General features: G+C 47.4%; 1 protein-coding gene across 2 annotated transcripts; it reads right to left on the reverse strand.

Moving 5' to 3' along the window:
• Nucleotides 1-315: 315 nt before the first annotated feature.
• Nucleotides 316-22,720, reverse strand: POLD3 (DNA polymerase delta 3, accessory subunit). 2 transcript variants are annotated; one of them, XM_039697068.1, is made up of 11 exons: nt 22,665-22,720; nt 21,544-21,646; nt 18,695-18,734; nt 17,185-17,317; nt 14,337-14,586; nt 13,047-13,119; nt 11,104-11,266; nt 9,725-9,837; nt 5,419-5,513; nt 5,253-5,334; nt 316-1,935 (listed from the first exon to the last, which is right to left on the reverse strand). In XM_039697068.1, the coding sequence occupies exons 2-11, from the start codon at nt 21,643-21,645 to the stop codon at nt 1,730-1,732; spliced, it is 1,257 nt and encodes a 418-aa protein (XP_039553002.1). In that variant the 5' UTR covers nt 21,646; nt 22,665-22,720; the 3' UTR covers nt 316-1,729. The 2 variants fall into 2 exon arrangements, with proteins under 2 accessions (XP_039553002.1, XP_039553001.1); XM_039697067.1 differs by having other exon boundaries at nt 5,419-5,516.
• Between the last annotated feature and the right edge of the window lie 267 nt (nt 22,721-22,987).

Below are 22,987 nucleotides of genomic sequence, written 5' to 3' on the forward strand. Positions count from 1 at the left end.
TCATTTTCCGGAGGAAGTGCCGTGTGACGTCGATCTGGTTACAGGAGCCGAGGTGGAGCCGCAGCTCCAGCGAGACCACAGCAGAGGTGAGGAGCAGGAGCACCAGGACACCCTGTCCTGGCCCTCTGCCACAGGAATGACACTCCAGGGGTCCAAACTCAGTACAAATCCTGGTATTTCGAGGTTTCAGATGCCCTAAAACACTCAGTTGAAAGCTTCCAGCCTGGTTTTGATGGAAGAAATCTTTACCCACTTCACCAGGCAAATGTCTTTGACTTCCACGCAGTCAAATATCACAACCCTTGGAAACCAGGATTTGACATATTATTTAATGAATAAGGACAAATAAAAAAAAAACCGAAAACAAAAACAAACCAAAACTGTATTCAATGGGATTTGTTACTTCTTGTTGCCTTTAAAAATACCCTCTCAACTCTACCAAGAACAACAGAACCACTATGGCAGGCTGGGTTTTGCTCTCAACAGTTAAACTTTTTCATTAAACCAGAATAAGGCTGATCATTCTCTTCCCAGGCCACAGCACGGGTTTTGCTGGGGTGCAGCAGCTCCTCTCCACCAACCACTGAGGACACCAGCCCTGCCTAGGAGCACTCACCAGCCCAAGCTTCAGGAGTGCTCAGCATCAGCCCTCTGGAAAATCTTTCACATCTGTCTATCAGCCTCAGCACAGCCAAGCAGGAGGCCCAGACCAAGAGCTCCTTTGTGGTACCAGGATTGCTTTATCTTATTCCTCTCCCATAGCAGGTTTCTCAGGACCGTGTGCCGTGGCACTCTTCCTTCAGCAGGCAGATGATGAGATGTCCAAGGAAAAACTCTTCTCTTCTCTGGTTTATGCCTGTAAAAAAACCCTTCAGGCAACCCAAAACTTCCAAACCCTGAGATGCAGCACGTGCTGTTCCCTGGTACCTGCCTGGTGCTATCAGCAGTGCCCTCTCATCACCCTTCCTTCTGACTCACTGGCCTCCAAGGCTAAAGATCCAGTTCTTTCCCAATCACAGCAAAGCCTTCCCCCAGTTACTCCGGAGCCAATTGGGTGGGAAGCCTCAAGGATGTTTTTGTAAAGACAGAACACCAACAGTGTCCCAGTCTATAATTAGGCATCTGAGCAAGTTACGGAGGATATGTTCAAGGAAGAAAAGAGTAAGAGAATTTTATATGCACTGCTTTATCCAAAAAAAGATTATGAAAGGCAGAGCAAAAACTATTTACCAGTCTTAGGGGGAAAATGAAGTGCACTTCATTCAGCTAAAGCCGAAGCAGATGTTCAATATTTGTGTCTGTGCCTGAAGACCTGCTACAATACTGCTGCTACCCAACGTGAACATCTGGACCAATCTGAAGAGCTGGGGGTGTACAAAGAGGGGAGGAAAACACCACAACTCCTCTCCTAACTTAGCACCAAAGGAGTGATTAAAAAAATACAATTTCATGTGAACAGATTTAACAGCCTTTCAAGAGTTCCTCTAGATGTTGCCTCTAGCTGGCAGCTCCCACAGCGCCTAGTGAAGATGACTGAAATTATTGCAGTAACAAATAAAAACTTTTCTCTGATACAAAATCTAGTCCAGAGGGCTTCCTTACACAGTAAGCAGGACACCTTGCGTAACCAGGGGTTGCATGTTGGCCCCACAAGCACCAGCAGCTTGCAGAGAGCCACACGAAAAAAGGGAGCAACACTCCCAAGCTGCCAAGAGGAGATAGAGCCAGTTCATTTCTTCTGGAAAAATCCCATGATGGAGATCTGTTTGTTGGCTCTGCTGGCTGGAGCTGCCCCTTTCTTTGGGTTCTTCCTTTCTTCCTTTGGTTCTCTCTTGGTGGGCAGCATGGGCTGTTTTTGTGGAGCTGGTGCCTTGGGCTTGGGGAATTCATCCTCGCTGTCCGTGCAGGATTCGCTCTCGTAAACCTTCTCAGTCACTGGTGGAAAGAACAGGGAAGGGAGCAGAGGATGATGATGGTTAAACCATCTTTACACCAAAGACCTCCCCACTGCAGCATTCCCATTGCACTCCTGGGAAGGAACGCTTTGGGTTGAGGGAGCACATGTGAGACACAGGAATTAAGTCCAAAGTTAAGCAGTAGAAAATGACCTTGAGTTGTGCCAAGGGAGGTTTAGGTTGGGTGTGAGGGAAAACTCCTTCCCTAAAAGGGCTGTTCAGCCCTGGCACAGCTGCCCAGGGCAGTGGTGAAGTCCTCATCCCTGCAGGGATTTAAAAGCTGTGTGCATGTGGCACTTGGGGACACGGGCCAGTGTTGCCTTGGCAGTGAGGGGGAACAGCTGGAGTCAATGACCTTAGAGGGCTTTTCCAACCGCAGTGATCCTGAGATTCTAACTCATATGGCAAAGGCTGACAAGCAGCCATCAGAAAGTGATGAATCTGAAGGAGATCAGAATCAGTAGTTTGGCATTAGGCAATGGAACATCTACTTTATGGCTAAACCCCACCACTCTGACTTGGTCCGATTTCCACAGGGGCCAAAGCAATCAGATTTTCCAGAAATGCAGGCAAGACAACCTGGAGACATCCCCAAGCTGCTCCCACCAGCACATTGGACATAGGGAAGAGCAAGGCAGACGCCGCCCGTCTCCAGGGGCACAAACCCTTCGGGGCAGCCTCTTTCCACAGAGGTGGCCAAACAGGGCCAATACAAAGAAAGCCTTTATAAACATCAGCCCAAAGCGTGTCTGCAATCAGGGGCTCTGCCTGAAGGGGATTGCCAGCTCGCTGCTGTCAGCGTCCGGCGGTGGAAGCCCAGGGATATAAAACAACGCTCACGGAAATTAAACTGGAGTCAGCCCCACTGATGAAAGCCACCGTCAGATCCCAGCAAAGGTTGTTATATCAGCTTTCCCAGCAGTGCTCTGGGATTCTTCTAGTAAGCCATTTTTCTTTAGCAACTGTATTCTTTTAAACAGATGTCTTAACTTCCCTTCTTCTGGGAAACTGGCTTTCACTTGTATTAATGCATCAAATTAAATAAGGTTTCCTACGTCACCAGGGGCTGGGAAGAGGAATGCTATGAAATCCTCCTGGGCAGCGCTAGCAGGACCTCAGACAGGGACTGCAAACCAAGCAATCTCCCTTCAGAGGCAGCAGGCTTCTCAGGGAGCAGCTTCCCCAGACCACTGGGTGAACCTAAAACCCTTCTCCTGCTGTCAGCCTGTCAGGAACTGCTGGGAGCTCCCGAAGTGTGCAGTTAACCCCCTCCCATTGCAGCAACACAGCTCAAGTCAGCTTTCGTTGGCTGCAGTCTCAGCTGAACTCAGAAGTCTGTAAGTGCAGCACCTATGGGTACACAGATGCAGCTCCTGATGCCCCACTCACAGCCAGACTCCCTGAATCAGAGCGGCCCAAATGATGGGAGCTCCAAAATGCTGTAACACAAATTTCCCTCCACTGCACATGTGGATGTTCCAGTCTCCAAGGCCATGTGTGTCCTTTGAAGCTTTAGGAAGTGCAAGGTAGAAGCACACAAGCTTAAACCTCAGTAATTCCCCTTTACTAGAGACTAAGAGCAGGCCCTCAATCCATGGATTTCTGTTGATGTCTAGGAATGTTTCTTGTGCCTAATTCTACATACACTTTAATTGCTCAATTTCCCTCAGGGCTAATCCCTAAATTACTTTTGCTTTTTGACACCAATTCCTTGCTATTGCAGCTATTGTGAAAACCATAACTTAAAACTGTGGAGAAATATAAAGTACAGCCTCATTCTAATGTTAGGATTAAAACCTCTTAAAACCTAGTGCTGGTTTAAAAATAAAAAGACAGCGGGGAGAGCGGAAAAACCCTCTATTTCAAAGAATAACTACAATTTACATTAGCCAAGTTATTTAGCCTTTGAATTATTAGGCCTGTGCATGGAAAGGGTGTGGAATGGAAGGGAGAAGAGAAACTGGACAATAGCCAGACAGCAAGCTCTGCACAACAGGCTGGAGGATTTGTAGTAGAGAAAGCAGCATCTCCTCCCCAGCCAGTTCCTCAGTATCCAGCTCCATCCCACAGGATCTGTCTCCCACGGGCCTTGCATTCCCTTGTCAGAACAAGGGATATGAACTGTAAAACCAGGAGTGTGGATTTTCCAAGGGACTGTGAAACCCTGTGGGGGTGAAGAGCAGAGAAAGAAAGGCAATACTCCCAGCTGAACCCAGAAGAGACATTCCTGTGCTCTGGATGCAGAGTCTGTACAACTCAGCTCCCCATCTAATGCTATTTTGTTCCATTTTCCTTCCAAGTGTTTCAATGGCTCTGTCTGGGATGGGAGAGGAGAACACCCCACAGGGTAATCAGCCAAAGCTGTCGATAACTCTGTGCAAGTCCAATTCTTGGACAAGAAAGCAGGACTTGGGATTTCAGTCCCAGTGCAGCCAGCTGCTGAGAGCCACAGCTCCGTGTTTCTCTGAAGGAGACACACCAAGCTAATGGGAAACAGAAGATGCAGCTCTGCAGACAGGTGCAAACAGACAGAGGCTGAGTCTGGGCCAGGCAGCCCCGGAGCTGGGCCAGGAATGCCCGGGTGTCTCCGTGGCCAGCACCAGCACAGACCTGTGCAACAGCACCACATCTTCCCCAGCACGGCCTGAGCTCCACTGACATCCCCTCTGCCCAGCCAGGCTGGGGAACCAGGGTATCCCACACAATCCTGCTGACAACAGCATTACAGAAAACACATTCCACTGATACTCCACTCTGGCTCTCTGGACTTCTGTAGGGACTTCTTCCCTTCTGAAAGCAGAGCCACCCTTATCAGAAACAGAAACCCTATGAAGTATTTAAGCCCCACTGTTTATCTGGGATACTCTATGTTTCTTTAACATATAATCAAGTTGTGCACAGCTCTGGATTTATCCTCAAAGGGAAAAAAAAAACCAACAAAGTTATCTCAGCCAGAATTTATCCCAGACCCTAAACCTCTTTCTGTACTGTTTTTAAAGGCTTGCAGCTTTGGAGAGGAGAGTGAACGAAGGTGGTAATCATGATGGCAGGATAAAAGGGAAAATAACTGAAGGAAAATCTGTGAATAATCAAAAAGGGGTAAGGATTCAGCTACAGCTCTGACTGCCTACCCAGGCCTTCACCAGAGGCTCAGTTACCTCAGTCTGGGAGCAGGAGATCCAAGTGGGATAACTAAGTGATTTTGTGAACCTCTCTCTATCCTGGGAGAGGCTGGCCTGTTAAAATGGCCAATAAAGTGAGCTCCAGTGAGTGAATGTAGGGCACAGCCAGTCTTACCCATGCAGCCTTCCTCTTCATCAATGAACATCTTGGATTTCAGCACGCGCCTCCGCTTCCTCTTCCTCCCTCCAGCTGGCACCTGGAGGACATGGCAGCACTGTGAGAAACCAGGGGCTCATTTCTCATTACCTGGGAGCAGGTAATCACTCTGATCTGCTCTCACCTCTGTGGATGCAGGCTCCAGCTCAGTTTTCAGAGCAGGTTCAGGTGGTGGAGATGGAACTCTCTCTTCCTCGGGTGTGGGAGAGGGTGGGACATCTGCTAAGAAGAAGAACACCTTGATGGCACATGCTGATGCTACACACTGCAGTTCCCAAAGGAAGGAGAGTGGGATAGGATGGGAGAAGTGCCCTGGGGATTTTTGGTAAGCCAACAAAATCAGTTCCACCAAGGGAAACTTTAAAACCAGGCACAGGAACTGGCAGGTTTTAGCTATACATTTCACTTACTTGTTAGAAAGAGTGACTGTAATTTGTTTAGAAATTAAAAGAGGCAGGGTGTGGTAAAACAGTTGTTGCTTCACTGGTGGTGCTACACATCCCAAACAACCCATGCTATCAGCTTAACCCAAGAACTGAGTGCAGTACACTACCACACATCCTAAAACTTTTATTTGAAAAAAAGTTCAAAAAAGCCCCACAAAAATCCAAACCACCACAAAAACCAGAAGCTGACTCTCTCACTCTGGGTTCAAGGACAGGGACACGGGGCTCCATTCAATGCCAAGACTGATCAAAGCAGTCAAGAACACCTTCACACATTTGCAGGGAGCAAAGTGAGCCCTGGAGCCTCCACAGGCACGTCAAAGTGAGACAGGCAGGGCTGCAGAGCAAGGAGCGCGGCAGGGTCACGCTCCTGCGGGGCTGGCACAGGGACAGAGCTGCGGGAGATCCCAGTGGGAACGGCTGCCACGCAAGCGCTGGGCTGGGGGGAGTGCTGGGAGCTGGGAACACGCGGCTCCTGTGACCTATTGCTTCACCTCACACGGATGTGGCTGCAGCTCTGCCCTCGTCCCACCACGGAGCCGGGACCTGGAGCTGTCCCGAGGGGCTGGGGCCGTGCGAGGAGTGGCACTGCCGGTTACCAGGGCTCCAGGGAGACAGCGCCGGGCTGCCAGGCCCAGCAGTAAATCACATTCCCCCAGCCAGGACTCGGCCTCCCAGCCACGAGCCGGGAGTGCAAACAGTGGGATAACACCGCTGCGCTTTCACCCTGCCCCAGGGGCAGCGCTGCTCCAGCTGGAGGTGCTGCACCAGGACTCGGCCTCCCAGCCACGAGCCGGGAGTGCAAACAGTGGGATAACACCGCTGGGCTTTCACCCTGCCCCGGGGAGCAGCGCTGCTCCAGCTGGAGGTGCTGCGCTGCCCCAGGGGCTGCGGGCAGCTCCTGCTCTGTGTCTGTCCAGTCTCAGACACCGGGGGCTGAGGCCTCCACACACTGCCCAGCACCAATCCTGCACTGCCACTGCCCAGCACCAAACCTGCACTGGCACTGCCCAGCCTGGCCTCTGCCCTTTGCAAGTATCTTTGGCAGAGGATATTTGCAAAGCAGGGCTGAAAACCAGCCTGGTGAAAAGCCTCTGCCATGCTCAAGCAGGGGCTGCTGAAGGCATTGTCAGTGTGCCAGCTCCACTAGGTCCCTTGGGGGAAATTTGGGCTTTTTTCAGCTTCCTTCAAACAATTTCCCCAGCTTTTGGCAGGCAAAGGCACCTTCTCCTCACGTCAGAGTGTTTAGGACTACTATCAAGCTCTTTTATTACTTTATTATCCTCTTCTAGCCAACACAGCCCTCTGACATGTGATAACTCCTGAGTCAACCACTAGCTGCTGCCCACAGTTTGCTCAACAGCAACAGCTGCATGAAATAGATACAAGTTGGGCAACTGGATGAACCAAAGATGTAAATCCTGGCTTTGTTTGGTTTGCTCTGACCCTGCCTGGAAAAACTGTGAGAAGCTTTAGTGCTTCTGCTGTGGCTCTCCAAAACCCACGGAGTTTGTAGGTCACAGTGCCACTGAAATCACCCTCCAAAGTGGCTGTAAAACACTTGTCAACACTGTGAAATGCTGCCTGTGTTGGTACAGCTGAAGCTGCCAAACCTCCTGTCCTCTGTGGGAGCACTTGCGGAGTTTGTTCTGGCACTGGAAGCAAAACAACCTGCAGTGACTAAGGAACCCTGATACCAATATAACTTTTTAATGAAAAATCATTTAAATGGAGAGGATTGTGCCTTATGCCCTCTGTGTGTTTCCAGCTTGGTACAATATGCTGCTGCTGCTGTAAGGAGAGCTTATTTAGGGCTACTTTTAGTACATCAAGAGCAGACTAACACAGAACAGGCAGAAGACCTGATCTGACATGGAATTGCCCATCAGTGCTTCACATCAGCCAGGCAGGCTGAGTTTCACACCCACAAAACCTTGCTAAGTGTGCCTGTCACCCCAGGCCCCCTTTTGCTCACTGATGCTGCTGATTCAAGTTGCCCCTGCTCTCTGGAGAAACCTGTTTCCAACCTTTCCAAGGACAGATGCTCTTCAAGTCCAGCTGCTGTACAGGTATTTTTTAAATTTTTTTTTCATCCAACTCACAGTCTTCTACTTCTGTACTCAATATAATATTACCAGTTTGGACTCATTAAAAATATTCCAAACAATTCAAATCTGTCTTCTTTCATCTGGTTGGATTTAGAAGGGCAAGCAGAAGGACAAAAGGACCGAGTTCTCTCAATTCTCATTTTCTCTTTTCAAAGGGCAAACTGAGTGATATCCAAATTTGTATATATGTGCTGTAATTTGCATAAATTTACAATTCTAATGCACAGCACAAAGAAATGAAGAACAAAGAGTGTTCTGATGCAGGGGCAGCAACAGCAGTGACAAAAACCTCCCCAGTGCCTGACCAATCTTTCAGGGAAGAACTTTTCCCTAATCCAACCTAAACCTGCCCTGACACAGCTCCAGCCATTCCCTCAGGTTCTATCCCTGGTCACTAAGAGAATGAAAACCTTGGAATAAATGAGACCAGGAGGCATCCCACTCAAAACCATCAATTGTTAAACATGTGCTGAGGTCACACAGGTGTCCCATAGGAGACCAGAGAGTTCTAACATTCCAAACTCCTGCCTGAGCTCACAGGATGTGGATGAGCTCAGAGATTCCAGCCAAGCAAGGATGGGCTGATTTCAAAATTCCCTCCTCAGAGCTAAACAACTCAGCTTGTCAGTAGGGGAGTGATGAGGAAATGGAAAGAAAAACATTTAAAGAAATAAATACCAAAGAGTGTGGGCATATATGTATATATATATTTTATAGCCAAACAAGGAGCTTCATGCTGGAATGTGATGGAATTAAGGCTGATCACAAAGAACAGCGTCCTGAGAGATTTATCATCCTGTGGAATAGTCTAAGGAGTGACACATACCTGATGACAAAGACAAATGACAAAGATCATTTGCAATTATGTGGGCAGCAGGGAAACTATGAAAACAGGCCTAGAGGGGCATGGATACTGCACAGATACCAACAGCAGCCACCTCTCCCTGGCACTGCAGATTTCCCTGATGTCCTGGTTGTTGCCATGTGCCAGCCACACTAAATGAGGAATCAGCTCTGGCTCCCCTGAGGGATTCCACCCCCTCACCAGCACACCCCACTTGCTGTTTCACCTTCTTTGACTGGAGCTCTACACCAAGCTGGTGGTTTCAATTACTCCATAATTGTCCGTAACGATCCCCAAGTTCTTTTCCTGAGCAGCTTGCTGGATGACTGTTCCATTTAGCGCATACTCCCGAGCTCCACTCCAATTTATTTCCCGGTTATCTACATTGAACGGCATTTGTCACCTCGATTATCCAAATTCTTTGGGATCCAGCCCTGCTGTTCCTTATTACGAGCCCAAATCTTGCAATGTTCTGGGCACCCCACTCCTGTCACACCACTGAGGAGACGCAGAGTCGCGTGGGATACGGCTCAACTGCTTTGCCTCCAACTTCCCTATCATCCCTTTTCTTTTTGGATGTCTTGCTTCCAACACTGTCTTCCAAACCCTTTCTATGAACAGACAGAATAAAGATACTAAAAATGACCCTGTGAGGAGAGGGAGGCCACTTGTGAGTGTTCCCTCCCCACATGAACTGGCTCTGGCCAGCCCTATGGCTCTGGAAGGCGCACTATCTTTCACAAGAGATTTGGGAACCTCCTTCCCACTGTCAGGGGCACTGGCAGCACACTGGTGAGGAGACAGCCAGGTCTGAGCTAAGCTTAAACAGAGACTGAATCTTTGTTTTGAGACATCTCAACTCCATGCCCAAGTGCTTGCAGCACAAAGGTAAACAGAAAGCTCAGGCTACAGCCATTTCCACGGTCTTTAGTCCTTCAAACTATTCCCTCAATCACTGACCAACAGATTTGGAGAGTAATGTTTTGGAAATCAGAACCCTGACCTACATGCCTGATTGTTTACAGATCTTACCTTCCTCATCACTGCTGTCAGACACGAGCTGTTTGATTCGCTTCCTCTTTTTCTTGACATTTTCAGGATCTCTTTCTTCCTCGTCATCTGACCTATCCGCTCTCTTCGTTTTACTGCCACAGAAAGTACAGGGAAAAGAAAGGGAATGAACACCCATTGTCTCTCACGTGTGCATGAAAGCATCACGTGCACCTGGACAAGCACATTCCTCATGGAAGGAAACCAAATGCCCCTTAAAAGCCTGAGCATCGCATGCTCTGACCTGTACACTGACTGCACAACCAGGCAGAGGTGCACCAGCACTTCCAGGCCTCTCAAACTTCCCCACATGCAGCTCTCCAAAACAAGGAGGATTTCTTTAGCCCCTCTGCAGTTCAGCCCAGTACCTCACCTCGCCTGGCCACAGCAGCCTGGCAAGAGCCTACTTCTGATCTTGTCTCTTTAGCTCAGGCTCCCAGTGTCCCCAAAAGCATCACTCAGAAGCTCTTTTGACAGACTGCTTGCCACTGACTGACTATGAGGTAGTGTCTCAGAATCCTGGAGCCATTTTTAAAGACTACTGGAAAAATAAAATAGCTTCTTTCTTTTTAATGCTGGCGAGACGTGTCAGACGAACAAGCCTGGAGGCTAAAGGCCCACGTATCCTCAAAGAGCTGGGACAGCCCAAGTGGCCTTCCCAACTCCAGGCTGCCAACACCTCCAGGCCCTTGGCTCCTTGGACAAGACTATCAATAAGACAAGCAGTTAGAGCTAGCTGTGATGGTGGGCTGGGTGGTGTGCTTACCTACCCAGTTAGACATGGATTGAGACCACCAATTAATTACTCATAGGCCACCAGAGAGCCATCAGCCTGTAGTGATTCTTTGTCTCTGTCAGTTTGGGTTGGATTAAACACAAAGGGCTGAACTTAAAATTAACTTGGAGCCTCAGCCCAAAGTAAACCAGTGGCATTGAAAGCAGCCCTACATGAGCTATGGAGATCAACAAGCACAACTTTGTGCTGCAAGTTGTGTACATACAGGCTTGGGAATATCCCACCTTCCCTGCAGGACAGGTGCTCCTGCCAGCCCTCCCCACTGCCTGCAGGGTCTCTCCCAGGCTGCTCACAGTGGGAGGCTGTCTCGTGGACAGCCATCCCCTCCCACTGAGGACAACCTGGGCCCTGTCCCTTCCCATATGCAATGGCACCCACGGCCCTGAGGCACCTACAGCAGCAAATGGAAAAGAAACACCAGGAAAAAATCCTGACAGACCATTTTAGTCAGGTCTAACACACTTTAGTAGATGGAAACAGGAGGTGAGCCAGCAGTGTATGACCAGCCAGCTCCACGCAGGCTGTCCCCAAGCAGGTTCACAGGGACCCTGAAGGCATGACCCACCTTTTCTTGTCCTTTTGCTGAATTCTGACAGACTCTGTTTTCTTCCCAGGTTTCTCTGCTACAGTATTAGGAGATGACTCTGGTTCTGCTGCAGCAACTGAAGGCTTCACTACTTCTTTCTCCTCCTTTGGCTGCTCAGGCACAGAGTTGGCTTTGAGTTTATCTGTGAATAAACCATTCAAAAAGAACAAACACTGGGCATTCAGTGTGAGTGACAACTTACAAAGCAGCTGGCTAGCTCTGTGCACCAAGATTACAGACAACACTACCCATCGTGTACTTAGGGATCTAGACTGGCCAAGCTGTATCAGACATGGGAAAAAGAAGGGCATGCTTCAATTTCTAGGTGATTTTCCATGGTTCTGCTGCTCCTGATGTCAAGCCACCATGTGTGCTGCAGCAGTTAAAACTCTCTGGAAGAGGACTGGGAGGCAGTGGCAGGAGATCACCAGTGGGGTCAGAGGCTGCTGGGAGGGCCACAACATGGTGCCAATGCCTTTCTGGGAGTGTTGGAAAACAGGCTGGCTGCTCCCCTGGGCAAGGGCAAACAGCACTGGAACGACAGCTCTCTAATTTATGACCAACAGCAGAAAGCCCAAGGACCCCAGTGCTGTTAACTCAGGACTTTCTGGCAGTGGTGGAACCTTTGAAGCCAGGAGAGACATGCACGTAGGGAATAAATCTTTCTCCTGCAATCCCACCCTCTGTTCATGCACATAATCATTTCCAGTTCTGCTCAGTTTGCTCCTTCTCTGCAGCCACCTCACAGGTTTCCTCAGTGTGCTCCCTGACAGGACTCAGCAGAGAAGGGAACCCCTCTGGGAATTCTGGAAATGCATGCCCAAAGCCTTCCCCATCACCAGTGGGTCACCTTTACCATGCCTCTTTGGGTTTTCAGCACATGAGCTTTGGTCTAGGGCTCTTCTCAGACCTTTAGAATTTGCCCCAGTTAATTGTAGTGATTGTCTTTAGGCAGAGAGTGTCCTCAGCTCCCCCAGTCTCACCAAAACAGGGACTCAAAGAGTCCCAGCAGGGCTGTGCCTCGTCTGCTCAGTGCTGGAACTGTCCCCTGCAAGCTCTGACAGATGTCTGTTAGAAGTGAACTCTGCTGTTTACTCTCTCCCAAAATTCCTCTTTGAAGCCTGTACTCACTGCTATAAGGGAATCTTTGAAGGAGGTCCCACAGTCCTTTTCCAATATTCCAGTATTTAAAAGCTTCATCACAGTTTCTTTTGACTAGTGTAATTCAGAAGGGACCTGCAGAGGCCACCTAGTCCAAACCTCTGCTCAAAGAGAGAGGCCAGCCCTCATTTTTATTCTCCATGTATCAGTCCTTCAGTTTTTAGGAAAGAAATTAACCCTCAAACTAACAATGGGCTCCTCAGTGCTGTGTGATGAAAAGCAAGCACCATTAACATGCCCTGCAAAACAGATTTTGGCAAACATCTCACCAATAGCTGGTCTTCCAGCCAGGAGAACTCACTTTAAATCAGATTTCTTCTGCACTAAAAATCCTTCCTGGGTTAGTCTGCTCAAATATGTCATTTTAATTGATCTCCCTCCAGCAAGCTTTTTGTCTGAAAAATTCCACTGAAAACTCTTAATTTTTGCTTTAAAAGTTGTGTGCTAAAACATTAACCCCTTTGAGTGCAAAAGAGCAGAAGAAAGTGTGGAAAACTATTAGGAAAGAAGGGATATAAAGAAAACCCAATGAGTTTAGTAGAGTGGGGATGGGAAGACCTCTACTCCTTTCTGTATGCCTCTCATCATGGCTCTAGTAAAAAACACTTGATTCTACTGAATATTTTTACATTTCTACCCAGCTTAAATAAAGTATAACTTAAAAAAAAAAATACTTCAAATAATCCTCAGGTTTGTTTTTTTTTAACTACAACAGGCTGTTATTTGACCATGATGGCCTCTGAAAACAAAAAAGCACTTACTCATAGCAGCTTTTCCAAAGAAGTTGTTCATGATGCTGTTCTTTGTTGGTGGCTTGCTGCTTGCTGCAGACACCTGGAAGCAAAGAGAGGAATAAGCACAGGAATTGCTCCCAGCCCTCAAGGTGCACAGCACTGCTTCTGGACAAGCAAAATAACAGATTTGTTCCCACTGCCTTAGATTTTAGCAGATGTAGCAAATTCTCTGTTTTGGAGAATTTGAAGATACTCATTGGACACCACGTGCATCAAAGGGGCCAGAGTAAGTTCCTAAGGACTCCTCAGCCAGGCCTTCAGGTCTGACTTGGGGCACACTCCATAACTGAAATAATGCTTGGGACTAGGGTCAGCTCCCAGCAAAGAACTGCTCTGTTTGCAAACCATCAGTGCCTCAGTTCACAGCAGCCAACAGAGGAAAGAACAGAGATTGGCAAAACCAGGAAGGTTTATCCAGCTCCTCTGGCACCTAGGCTGTTTGCAAGGAAATATCACTGCTCTGTTGCACCAGTGCAACCACCACAGTGAGAAATCACACCCACACCACCTAAGAAAGTGCAGCCTCCTAATCCAACTTCTTTTCATGCAGATAAAAGGCAACCACACACTAAAGTTCCCAAAACACTGCACACTTCCCCAGTTCTAAACTCCCTATAAAAATCAGAGAAAGGAACCCAAACGTTCTCAGCTGTTATAAAAAGGCCAAACCATCCACAGGGAGTGTTACCATTTTAACACCCATTTTTTCTGGCCACATCACTTTAAAAACAATTATACTAATTAAAATGAAAACATAATCCTACCCTGGAAAAACAGCAGTCCAGAAGACAAACAATTTAGTCTTGCACAGGTCAAGCTCCGAAACTTCCCTCACCCACCAAGTTTAAACACCTTGATACTTTTAAGACCTGGGCTTCTCATGTTTCACTTATTGCTCAAAACAAATCCTTTTAAGCACAATGGAGGGAGCAAGTTCCTCAGATGGTGTGTACATTGGGATAGCTGGAGACAGCAGAGCAGTTGTCTCCATAAGGCAGCTATGCTGGTTTACACTTGCCCGAGATCCGGCTCATTGGGGAACGTCAGAGCTACGGCAAATAAACCTTTGTGGAGAGATCCAGAGTGTGGCACGAGGGGTTTTTGCCCCAGGTGACGGCACACACTTCCAAAGGATCCCTGAGCGCTCCCAGTGGGAGGTGGGCTTGGCAGGAGGAGCAGTGCAGGGGTGGCTGAGCTCCCTGAGGCGGTGTGGGAGCGGATCTTAGAGCCATGAACCGAGGGGCTGAGGTCACTTACGCCGGGGGCCTCCTTGGCCTCTGCCTTGGCCTCCTTGGCTGTGTCCTGGGCTTTGGCCGCTGCTTTGGCTGCAAACATGCCCATGATGCCCTTCTGCTGCTGCGGGGGGGCCTTGGCAGCGCGGGGCCCGTGGCCATTGACGGTGGCCTCGGGGTCCCTGTGCCGCGGGGGGCTCTGCGCGGGCGGCGGCGCGCGGGGAGTGTCGGGCGGCGTCCGGGGCACGGCGGCAGCGCAGTGGATGGCACTGAACCTGTGTGGGGGAGTGAAAATCCCATTAGCCCTCTCAGCTCTGGGGGCTCACCTCGCCCTGCCCCCTGCTGCAGTGCCAGCGCTGCTCTGGGCCTGCCTTCTCCTGTTATGGAAAAAGGAGCAATTTAATCTGTGCAAGGGACAAGAAAGAAAGGCTGGCACAGAGCAAGAGCCCTCTGATGAGAAGATCAGCTGAACCTGTCAGCAAGAGCCACAGTGTTCACATGTCAAACAAGCTGTGCAGCTTTCCTGGGGGTAAAGGCCTTCTCCACACCCAGGCTGGACAAGGAGCAGGCTGCATTTTATTCCTAAATGGGCTACGCTCTCTAAAGCCTGTGGCAGAAGTTGTATGGCTGAGTGAGGATCTAAAACATTTACAGCTTTCTGATGCTCTGACAAAGCCCACAGCTGCTGCAACAAGCAGCCCCACTCAGACAGGTAGGCAAATCCCAGCTGAAACTGAAATGGCTCAGAAAATATCCACGACATTCCGACTGAACTACACAAAGTAATTTCCAAGTAATCCCTGAGAGTGAGTGGCAGCTTGGTTTATAATGGTCTGAAATTTGATTGTTTGGGGATATGGAGACACAAGAACTAAATGACGTGCTCACAGCTACAGCACAACTCACTGACAGTCAGGAATAGCAGTTCCCAAAAATAACTGAACTCTGCTCCCCACTGTGCAAATCACAGGCGACGCTTTCCAGATTTCCCACAGAAATGCCACAAAAGAGCCCAGCTCACGCCTCCCAGCCCACTGAATTACACAGCATATTTTTATTTGCCTAAGAAATAAAGCAGCCTTCTGCCAGTTCATTTCTGTGCCTCAGCATTAGCTGCTCACGTGCACAGTCCACTTCTACTCCCATCAGGATCTGTATTAACAAAACACCATCTCCACAGCATTCCCAGGCTGCAGCAGCAACCTCTGGCATTCAAACCTTTAAAGGAAGGAAAACAGACATTGAAGAAAAATAATCCTACTCTCCTTTATACTTTCAATCTGTTTTTAACATGGTTAATACAGCTCTCAGGGCATCGTGAGCTCCTACTCTAAACACCACCAATCCTCCAATACATAATATTGTCACAAATAATATTGTCAATGGTTATGTTGAATGTGCAGCAGAGCTCAGCTAACCTTCCCCTATTTCCAAGTCAGCTTGCCTTGATGCTGCTGTGTGACTATACCTTTATGGGCTTGACCCATAAATCACCAAATAACCACTGAAAAAATAGGCAATACTTGGACTATGGTTTGCAAACAAGGAGCTGCTTCTGTTTGGAAAGATGGCAACAGGCATTAAACCCAGATATTGGTATCAGTTAGCACACCCAACCACCTCCACTGTCTCCACTGCAAAGCAGGTCTCACAGAAACCCAGAAGAGAACAAAGACCCTTGTCCCAGAGCTGTGAAATACCTGGACAGGCAGGGAGGTTCTGTTTGCTACAAACCTCACTTAATTAAACCTCTGGCTTTTGCAGGTCCTGCAGGAATCTTCTCCCAAGTGTCACAGACAATCCATGCAGATGGCAGGAGGGGAAACGGGATCAATTTGTATTTACTTCAGCCAGGTCACAAATTAAGAAGGTGCAATTTTTCCTAGCTTCCTTGGGAAATCCTGCTTCAAAGCTGGATTTACAGGCAGCTGTGTCAGAACCTGGATTATCTGAACCTTCTGAATGTTTAAATCCCAAAGGATACAAGCATCCCTAAGGCTGGGATGCCTAAGAGTGAACAGAGTGGCAGCTGCAGCCACACCCAGGGCACGTGGCTCCACTGAAGTGGCCACTCTCCTGTCAACACTTTGGATACAACCACATTTCTCCTCTCGGATTCTACACTCCTCCTATGACACACCCTTCAGGCATCCCCCTGTAAACCAGATTGGTCATGGCAGCGTGCAGCCCCATGACTTCAAGCTGAAGCTGTCCTGGTGGGAACAACACACAAGTGAGAAGCTGCAGCTGCCAGGCGCTGCCCAGGAGGGAGCAGTGACTCCAGGGCACTGCATCCCTCCCAGCTCTTCTCCAGCTCCCCCAGCAAGGACACTGCTGCTGCCTGGAGTGTTCTGTGTGCTTCTCCTACGTCTCAGAGACCACAGCCTCCTCGGAGCTGCAATGAACCCACACAGAGCAAAGCCCAGCTCGTGGAGAAGGAGTTCCTGTGAGACATCTCCAGAGGACTGGACGAGTCCAGAAGATGAGAACAGTGTTTCACAAAACAGAAAGTAAACTCCTGTAAATGCTTTGCTGAGCACACCATTCATGGTTTTATCAGCCTGTTTCGATTTTCTCTTCCTGTGTGGCTGAGAACTGGATTAAAATGATCATGATTAAGTGTGGCCTGGGAAAGAGAGAAATGTTTCCAGCCATCAGACAAGCAAGGTACTGGAACAGTCTCCTTGTCAGAGTAAGGACCAAGTGAACCAACTGTGAGCTCAGTTTCCACAACAACCACACAATGTGCTCTTTGGGCACTGCTCTGGCAGGACTTTGAAGCTATCTTTTCCTAGCTTTCTAAAAGCCCAGGCCTATCTGGTAAGCAGTGGAGTCTGGAAGTGCTCCAGAAGGCAAAGGGAGGCAGGACTCACTTGCTGCAGTGCTGCAGGTTTGCTTTGACGATGTCGTAGTCGGTGTTGTAGAGGGGGGAGCTGTCCTTGAGCAGGGCCTTCTGAATGCTGTACACGTGCACACTGGCAATTGTGGACAGCTTGGACTTCATTGCTGGGGGAAAAGGGAAAAAAAAGCCCTCTGTTAGCACACCCAGAAAGATTGACAGCAAAACATGACTATAAAAAGGTCCAACCACAGCTCCTCCCAATGCTCACTAATGAGGAATTCAAGGAGCAAACGCCACAAGCCTGTCACGTTTTCCACTACACACTCTTGGTTCTTGCACATCTGCCTTACGAGGGATCTCTCTGTGTTTACCTTCAAAACATCCAGTGCTTGGGATGCAGAATAGCTGAGTGAGTACCTAGCTAAGGCAGAAGGAAGCTGGTCACTGCTCTCTGCCGCTGTGTCCAGCACCACAGTGTCACTCTCACCATTCTGTCTGCTGGAATAAAACTTTATCTCTTTTATGCTACTAAGACTGCAACCCCCTTGAGACAAGGGCTGGCTTTCAGGAATTCTTTGTTCATTGCTTATATTGTTCTTTCCACAGAGTCCTGGTCTGAGGCTGAGCTTCTAGGCACTGTAAAAATACACACAGTAATCACTTCTTGGGGCCAGGCCTAGACTATGCAGCCCTACTCCCATCAAAAATCTCAGCCTCTTCCAAATATAAGTCATACCTTTGGCCTGCCTTCCAATACAAAAACCATGAGCAACCCTTTCCTCCACTGCAAAACAGTGTTACACAGCACACATAACTCAACAAACATGACACAGAGTAGTTGCACTGCCTGACAATCTCCTACTCCGAGGAGGACAGCCCGAGCTACAAATCCACTTCAGATTTCCAACAACGCAAGTCCTTCAAACAAAGTGAGGTCACCAGCTCAGATCTTTAAGGTCACAAATACCACAGTGTGCTCTCAAGTGCCAAAGATGTTATTTGAAAGTGATGAAGAGCCTGCAGCCGCGTTTCAGCTCTGTGGGTAACATTTCATCAGCAGGACCAGAAAGATGGTGAGACAACACAGTGTTGCAATGGGGGTTTTTCCACCTTTCACTCACAAAAGTGAGGTACATGCTCTATGAGAACGTTTTAACACCCATGGGACTCGGAGCAAAGACTGCAACTGCATTGAACCAATGCCCAGAATTACCAGTTTCAGCATTCCTGGGGGCCTGAAGGCTCCCAACTGTTCTGGGACACGACTGGTGTATTGTTGTCTCCCTGCTGTCAGTGGCAGGGAGGTGGAAAAGAATCACTGACCAAAAAAAAAAATCAGACTCAAATCACAAGCCTGAATGCATTCAGCTGCTGGCTCAGACACTCCAAGTTCTGAGAAACAGCTGGTACAAAAAGTACACACCTGACCCCAAGAGCCTGGCTGGGCATTTACGTGCAGATGGCAAGTTCTGAGCTTTGCTCATTTTGCTGTTCTTTCAAAGAAAAAAGTTAAAGCCACATGGCTTTCCCGGCCTGCTTACCTTCCAGTTTATCCTCCCTCACTACTGCGACCTTGTGGCACTGGAAAAAAAGAAATACAATCTTAAAACCTGAGGCTGTATGCAAGACTGCTATTTTCAGTTACTAAACAAGAAAGTCTAATGATTATTGTAGCACAGAACACTGCCAGTGCCTTTAAACACTCATCAGTTTTTAAAGCTCTGAAATGTGCTCTCTGGCCAGTCTTTAAGGTCTATACCTGCTCCAGGACATTCAACAGGCTGTGGTTGATACTGGGAGGATCCAGAGAGACAGACTGAAAACCCCACCACTAATTCTGTGTTAAACAGATACCATGGACCTGTCTGAAATCAGGGAAAATCCTGTTAAATTCAGGCTATAAACATGACACTGCCTGTGCAGCTTTAGTTAAATACATCCCATTATACAAAACTAATGCAATAAATAATCACCTTCCATTTCAGTCAGAATTGAGGATTAAAAGACAATATTCCATGCTTGTGAACCAGTTTATTATTTAGGAGAACAAAAAAAAGGTTTGTGGGTGGGTTTTTTTTCCAATCTACAAACAAAAGCCAGGACACCCTGAGATTTACTATTCCTAAAACAAGACTGGATCATATTGCAAGAGATATCTGTAATATATTGTAATAGGTATTTAAAAACACTTAGTGGGATATCAAAGGCATTTAGTGTTTGGCTCTTAAATTTGTGGGAAAAGGGGAGCAGACACTGAATTTTCCCATTTTCTTTTAAAAACCTCTGGGGTATCTGCCTGAAGTTTTAGCTCACATTCTTGAAATACTTGAGAAGCTAAATGAATTAAGCAGCAATTCCTTTGCTTAATAAGCTGAGGCACTTTAAATATAGAATAGTGTAAATTAATTTATGTTTATTTGTTCAGCAGGATTAAAAAGTTGCTTTAATTAGGCAGCAAAAGAGCAAGTGAAAAGAAAGAACACAGGCAGGTAAGAGAATAACCAAAGATCGGCAGCCTTGGCCCCTGAGTGCAGAAAGCAGCGGGGAAAGAGCGTGCAGTGTTAAGGAGGAGCACTCCAGAGGGATTTCCATGGCTCTCCCTGTAGGAGTGCTGCAGCTGCATCCGCAGCATTCCGGCTACACCTACTGCCAGCAGGCAGCAGTGCAGGCAGTTCCAGCTGTGCAAGGTCTCTCCCAGCAGTGCAGGGCAGTCCCAGCAATGCAGGGCTCTCCCAGCTGTGCAGGGCTGTCCCAGCAGTGCAAGGCTCCCAGCAGATTTTAAAATAATGGGGGACAAAAGTCACCTTCATATTGTTTCCCTTGGTGGAAGATTCCCTGCCTGTGCCAAGGGACTGGAATGACATGAGCTTTAAAGTCCTTCCCAACCCAAACCATCCAGTGACACTGTGATCTTATTTTAAAAATGCACAAGCTGCTAAGACAGAGTAAACAAACAATTATTTGTTCCTATGTCAGAAGTCACCTGTACCTTAAATTTAATAGTACATGTTGGCACTCCCCTGGCCAGGGGGCCAAAGGATTTGTTATTTCCAAAGGAAATGGGGAGAAAACCTGTTAAACTTGGGCTGTAAACGTGACACTACTCCTGCAACTTTGAATATTCCATCACACAGAACTAATGCAGTAAATAATTACTATCCAATTCAGGCAGATTTGAAGACCGGCAGAATATTTCATGCATGTGAACCAGTTTATTGTTTAGCGGGTAAATTTTAAAAATGCACAAGCTGCTAAGACAGAGTAAACAAACAATTATTTGTTCCTATGTCAGAAGTCACCTGTACCTTAAATTTAATAGTACATGTTGGCACTCCCCTGGCCAGGGGGCCAAAGGATTTGTTATTTCCAAAGGAAATGGGGAGAAAACCTGTTAAACTTGGGCTGTAAACGTGACACTACTCCTGCAACTTTGAATATTCCATCACACAGAACTAATGCAGTAAATAATTACTATCCAATTCAGGCAGATTTGAAGACCGGCAGAATATTTCATGCATGTGAACCAGTTTATTGTTTAGCAGGGGGAAAAAAAGGTTTCTTGGGTTTTTTTTTCCAATCTACAAATGAAAGCCAGGACATCCTGAGATTTAGTACTCCTAAAAGAAGACTGGATCATATTGTAATAGATATTTGTAATATACTGTAATATTGTAATAGGTGTTTAAAAACACTTAATAGGATGTCAAAGGCATTTAGTGTTTGGCTCTTAAATTTGTGGGAAAAGGGGAGCAGACACTGAATTTTCCCATTTTCTTTTAAAAACCTCTGGGGTATCTGCCTGAAGTTTTAGCTGACATTCCTGAAGATCTGACAGGTTAAATGCATTAAGCAGCAATTCCTTTGCTTAATCAGCTGAGACACTTTAAATATAAAATGCTGTTAATAAATTCATGTTTGTTTTGTTCAGCAGGACTAGAAAGCTGGTTTAATTGACAACTCCAGCTGTAGGTGTGCTGCTGTGTTTGCTATTATTCCCTGCTAGATGAGCTGTCCCTCCAGCACCCCTCAGGCTCTTCCAGGCCACAGCAGACCCTGGCAGGTGGATAAGCTGATCCCAGGAGGGCCCCTCCAAGGTTTGGTGGTCTTTGCTGCCCAACAGCAGCGAGGGGATGGAGGTGAGTGGTGACAGGATCTGAGAGAGTCAGCGAGGAGCCCTGGAGTGTTATCCAGCTCTGTGTTCCCAAACCACGGCCAACTGATCCCTGCTGCTGGTGGGACACTCCCTGAGCCTTCTCCTGTCCCTGTGCAGGAGCCCTGGCAGCTCCTGCTGCAGAGCCAGTGCGGCCTTGACCCCAGGGCCACAGCAGGAGGCAGCAGACAGCAGCAGAAAGGCTCCCAGCCAGAGCCCTGGGAGAAGGGAAGCACTCACAACGTGTCCATTCTGGAGGAGGTTTCCTGCTACCAGGTAGGTGACGTGGAGCTGCGCTCCCGAGTTCTCCCGGCGCTTCCTCTCCACGTAGTCATAGAGCATCCTGCACAAAGGAAACAGGGTCAGCCAGGCAGGAGAGAGCCTGCAGCCCTGCCGGGGGGGAACACCTGCCACACAGGCACACCATCTCCCCAGGACTCATTTATTTCCTCAGGACACTGCCACACAGGCACACCATATCCCCAGGAGTCATTTAATTTCCTCAGGGTTCATTTTCTGAGACCCCTGCTCCTCCACCACTGTGGAGGATCCCAGTCCAACAACTACAGAAACCAAAGGGCAAACACATGTAATAGTATATAACACATATAATAATATAATATAATATAATATAATATAATATAATATAATATAATATAATATAATATAATAATTATATATATAATGTATATATATGTACTATATATATAATAATACATATTATGTATTTTAGTATAAAAATACATTTAATAGTATATAAAACATATAATAATATGCAATAATACATATCATATATAATATATAATATATAATATATTACATAGATATATTACATATACAATACGTAATTATATAGAATATATATAATACATATATTATATATAATCTATATAATAATGTATTCATAAAATACATTTAATAGCATATAGTACATGTAATGATATGTAATACACATAATATATAATAATATATTACACAGATATGTTATATCTATAATTTATATTATATATATTATATTATATTATATTATATTATATTATATTATATTATATTATATTATATATACATAGTATGTATATTATATATGTACAATAATACATATAATAATGTATTTTTTAGTACAAAATAGACTGACCAGCACACAGGAGGTTGTTCCAAAGCCCCTTGTGCAGCAAGGCATCCCTGCAAGCCCTGAGGGAGGAGCTGGGGAGTGCCTGGTGGGCTGGCAGGGATGCCTGTGCCCCAGGAGACAGCCAGGGCTGCTCCTTTTTCCAGGGGAATCGTTGTAAGGGCATGGGAACTGGAATGAGGATGGAACTGGCAGGAACTGGGCGGGCTCTGGGGGAGGCAGGGACACGTACTGTTTAGCCTGGTTCACGTGCACGCCCAGGGTGTAGCTCAGCCATTTGTAGGTCACCTGGAAAAGGGGAAAACCCAAAAAACCCATTGAAATAAGCAAACCTGGGCCTCTCAGTGCCACACACCTCCCCTCTTTGGCTCGCTGGCCCATGGAATTCCTCGGACACTGCCCTCCCTTCCAGGAAACCCACATGGACACGCGTGCCTCAGGGAGCAGTGTGAATCCCCGAGAGCTGTCCCAGAAGGTCTGGGGGATTTCTGCCCCTCCCTGGCCCGGGCACACGGGGGTGTCCCGCTGCACACCGTGCCACGCCGCAGCAGTTGG

Source organism: Passer montanus, unplaced genomic scaffold (genome assembly GCF_014805655.1).
Source record: "Passer montanus isolate IOZ18808 unplaced genomic scaffold, ASM1480565v1 scaffold116, whole genome shotgun sequence".
In the NCBI taxonomy this organism is placed as follows: domain Eukaryota; kingdom Metazoa; phylum Chordata; class Aves; order Passeriformes; family Passeridae; genus Passer; species Passer montanus.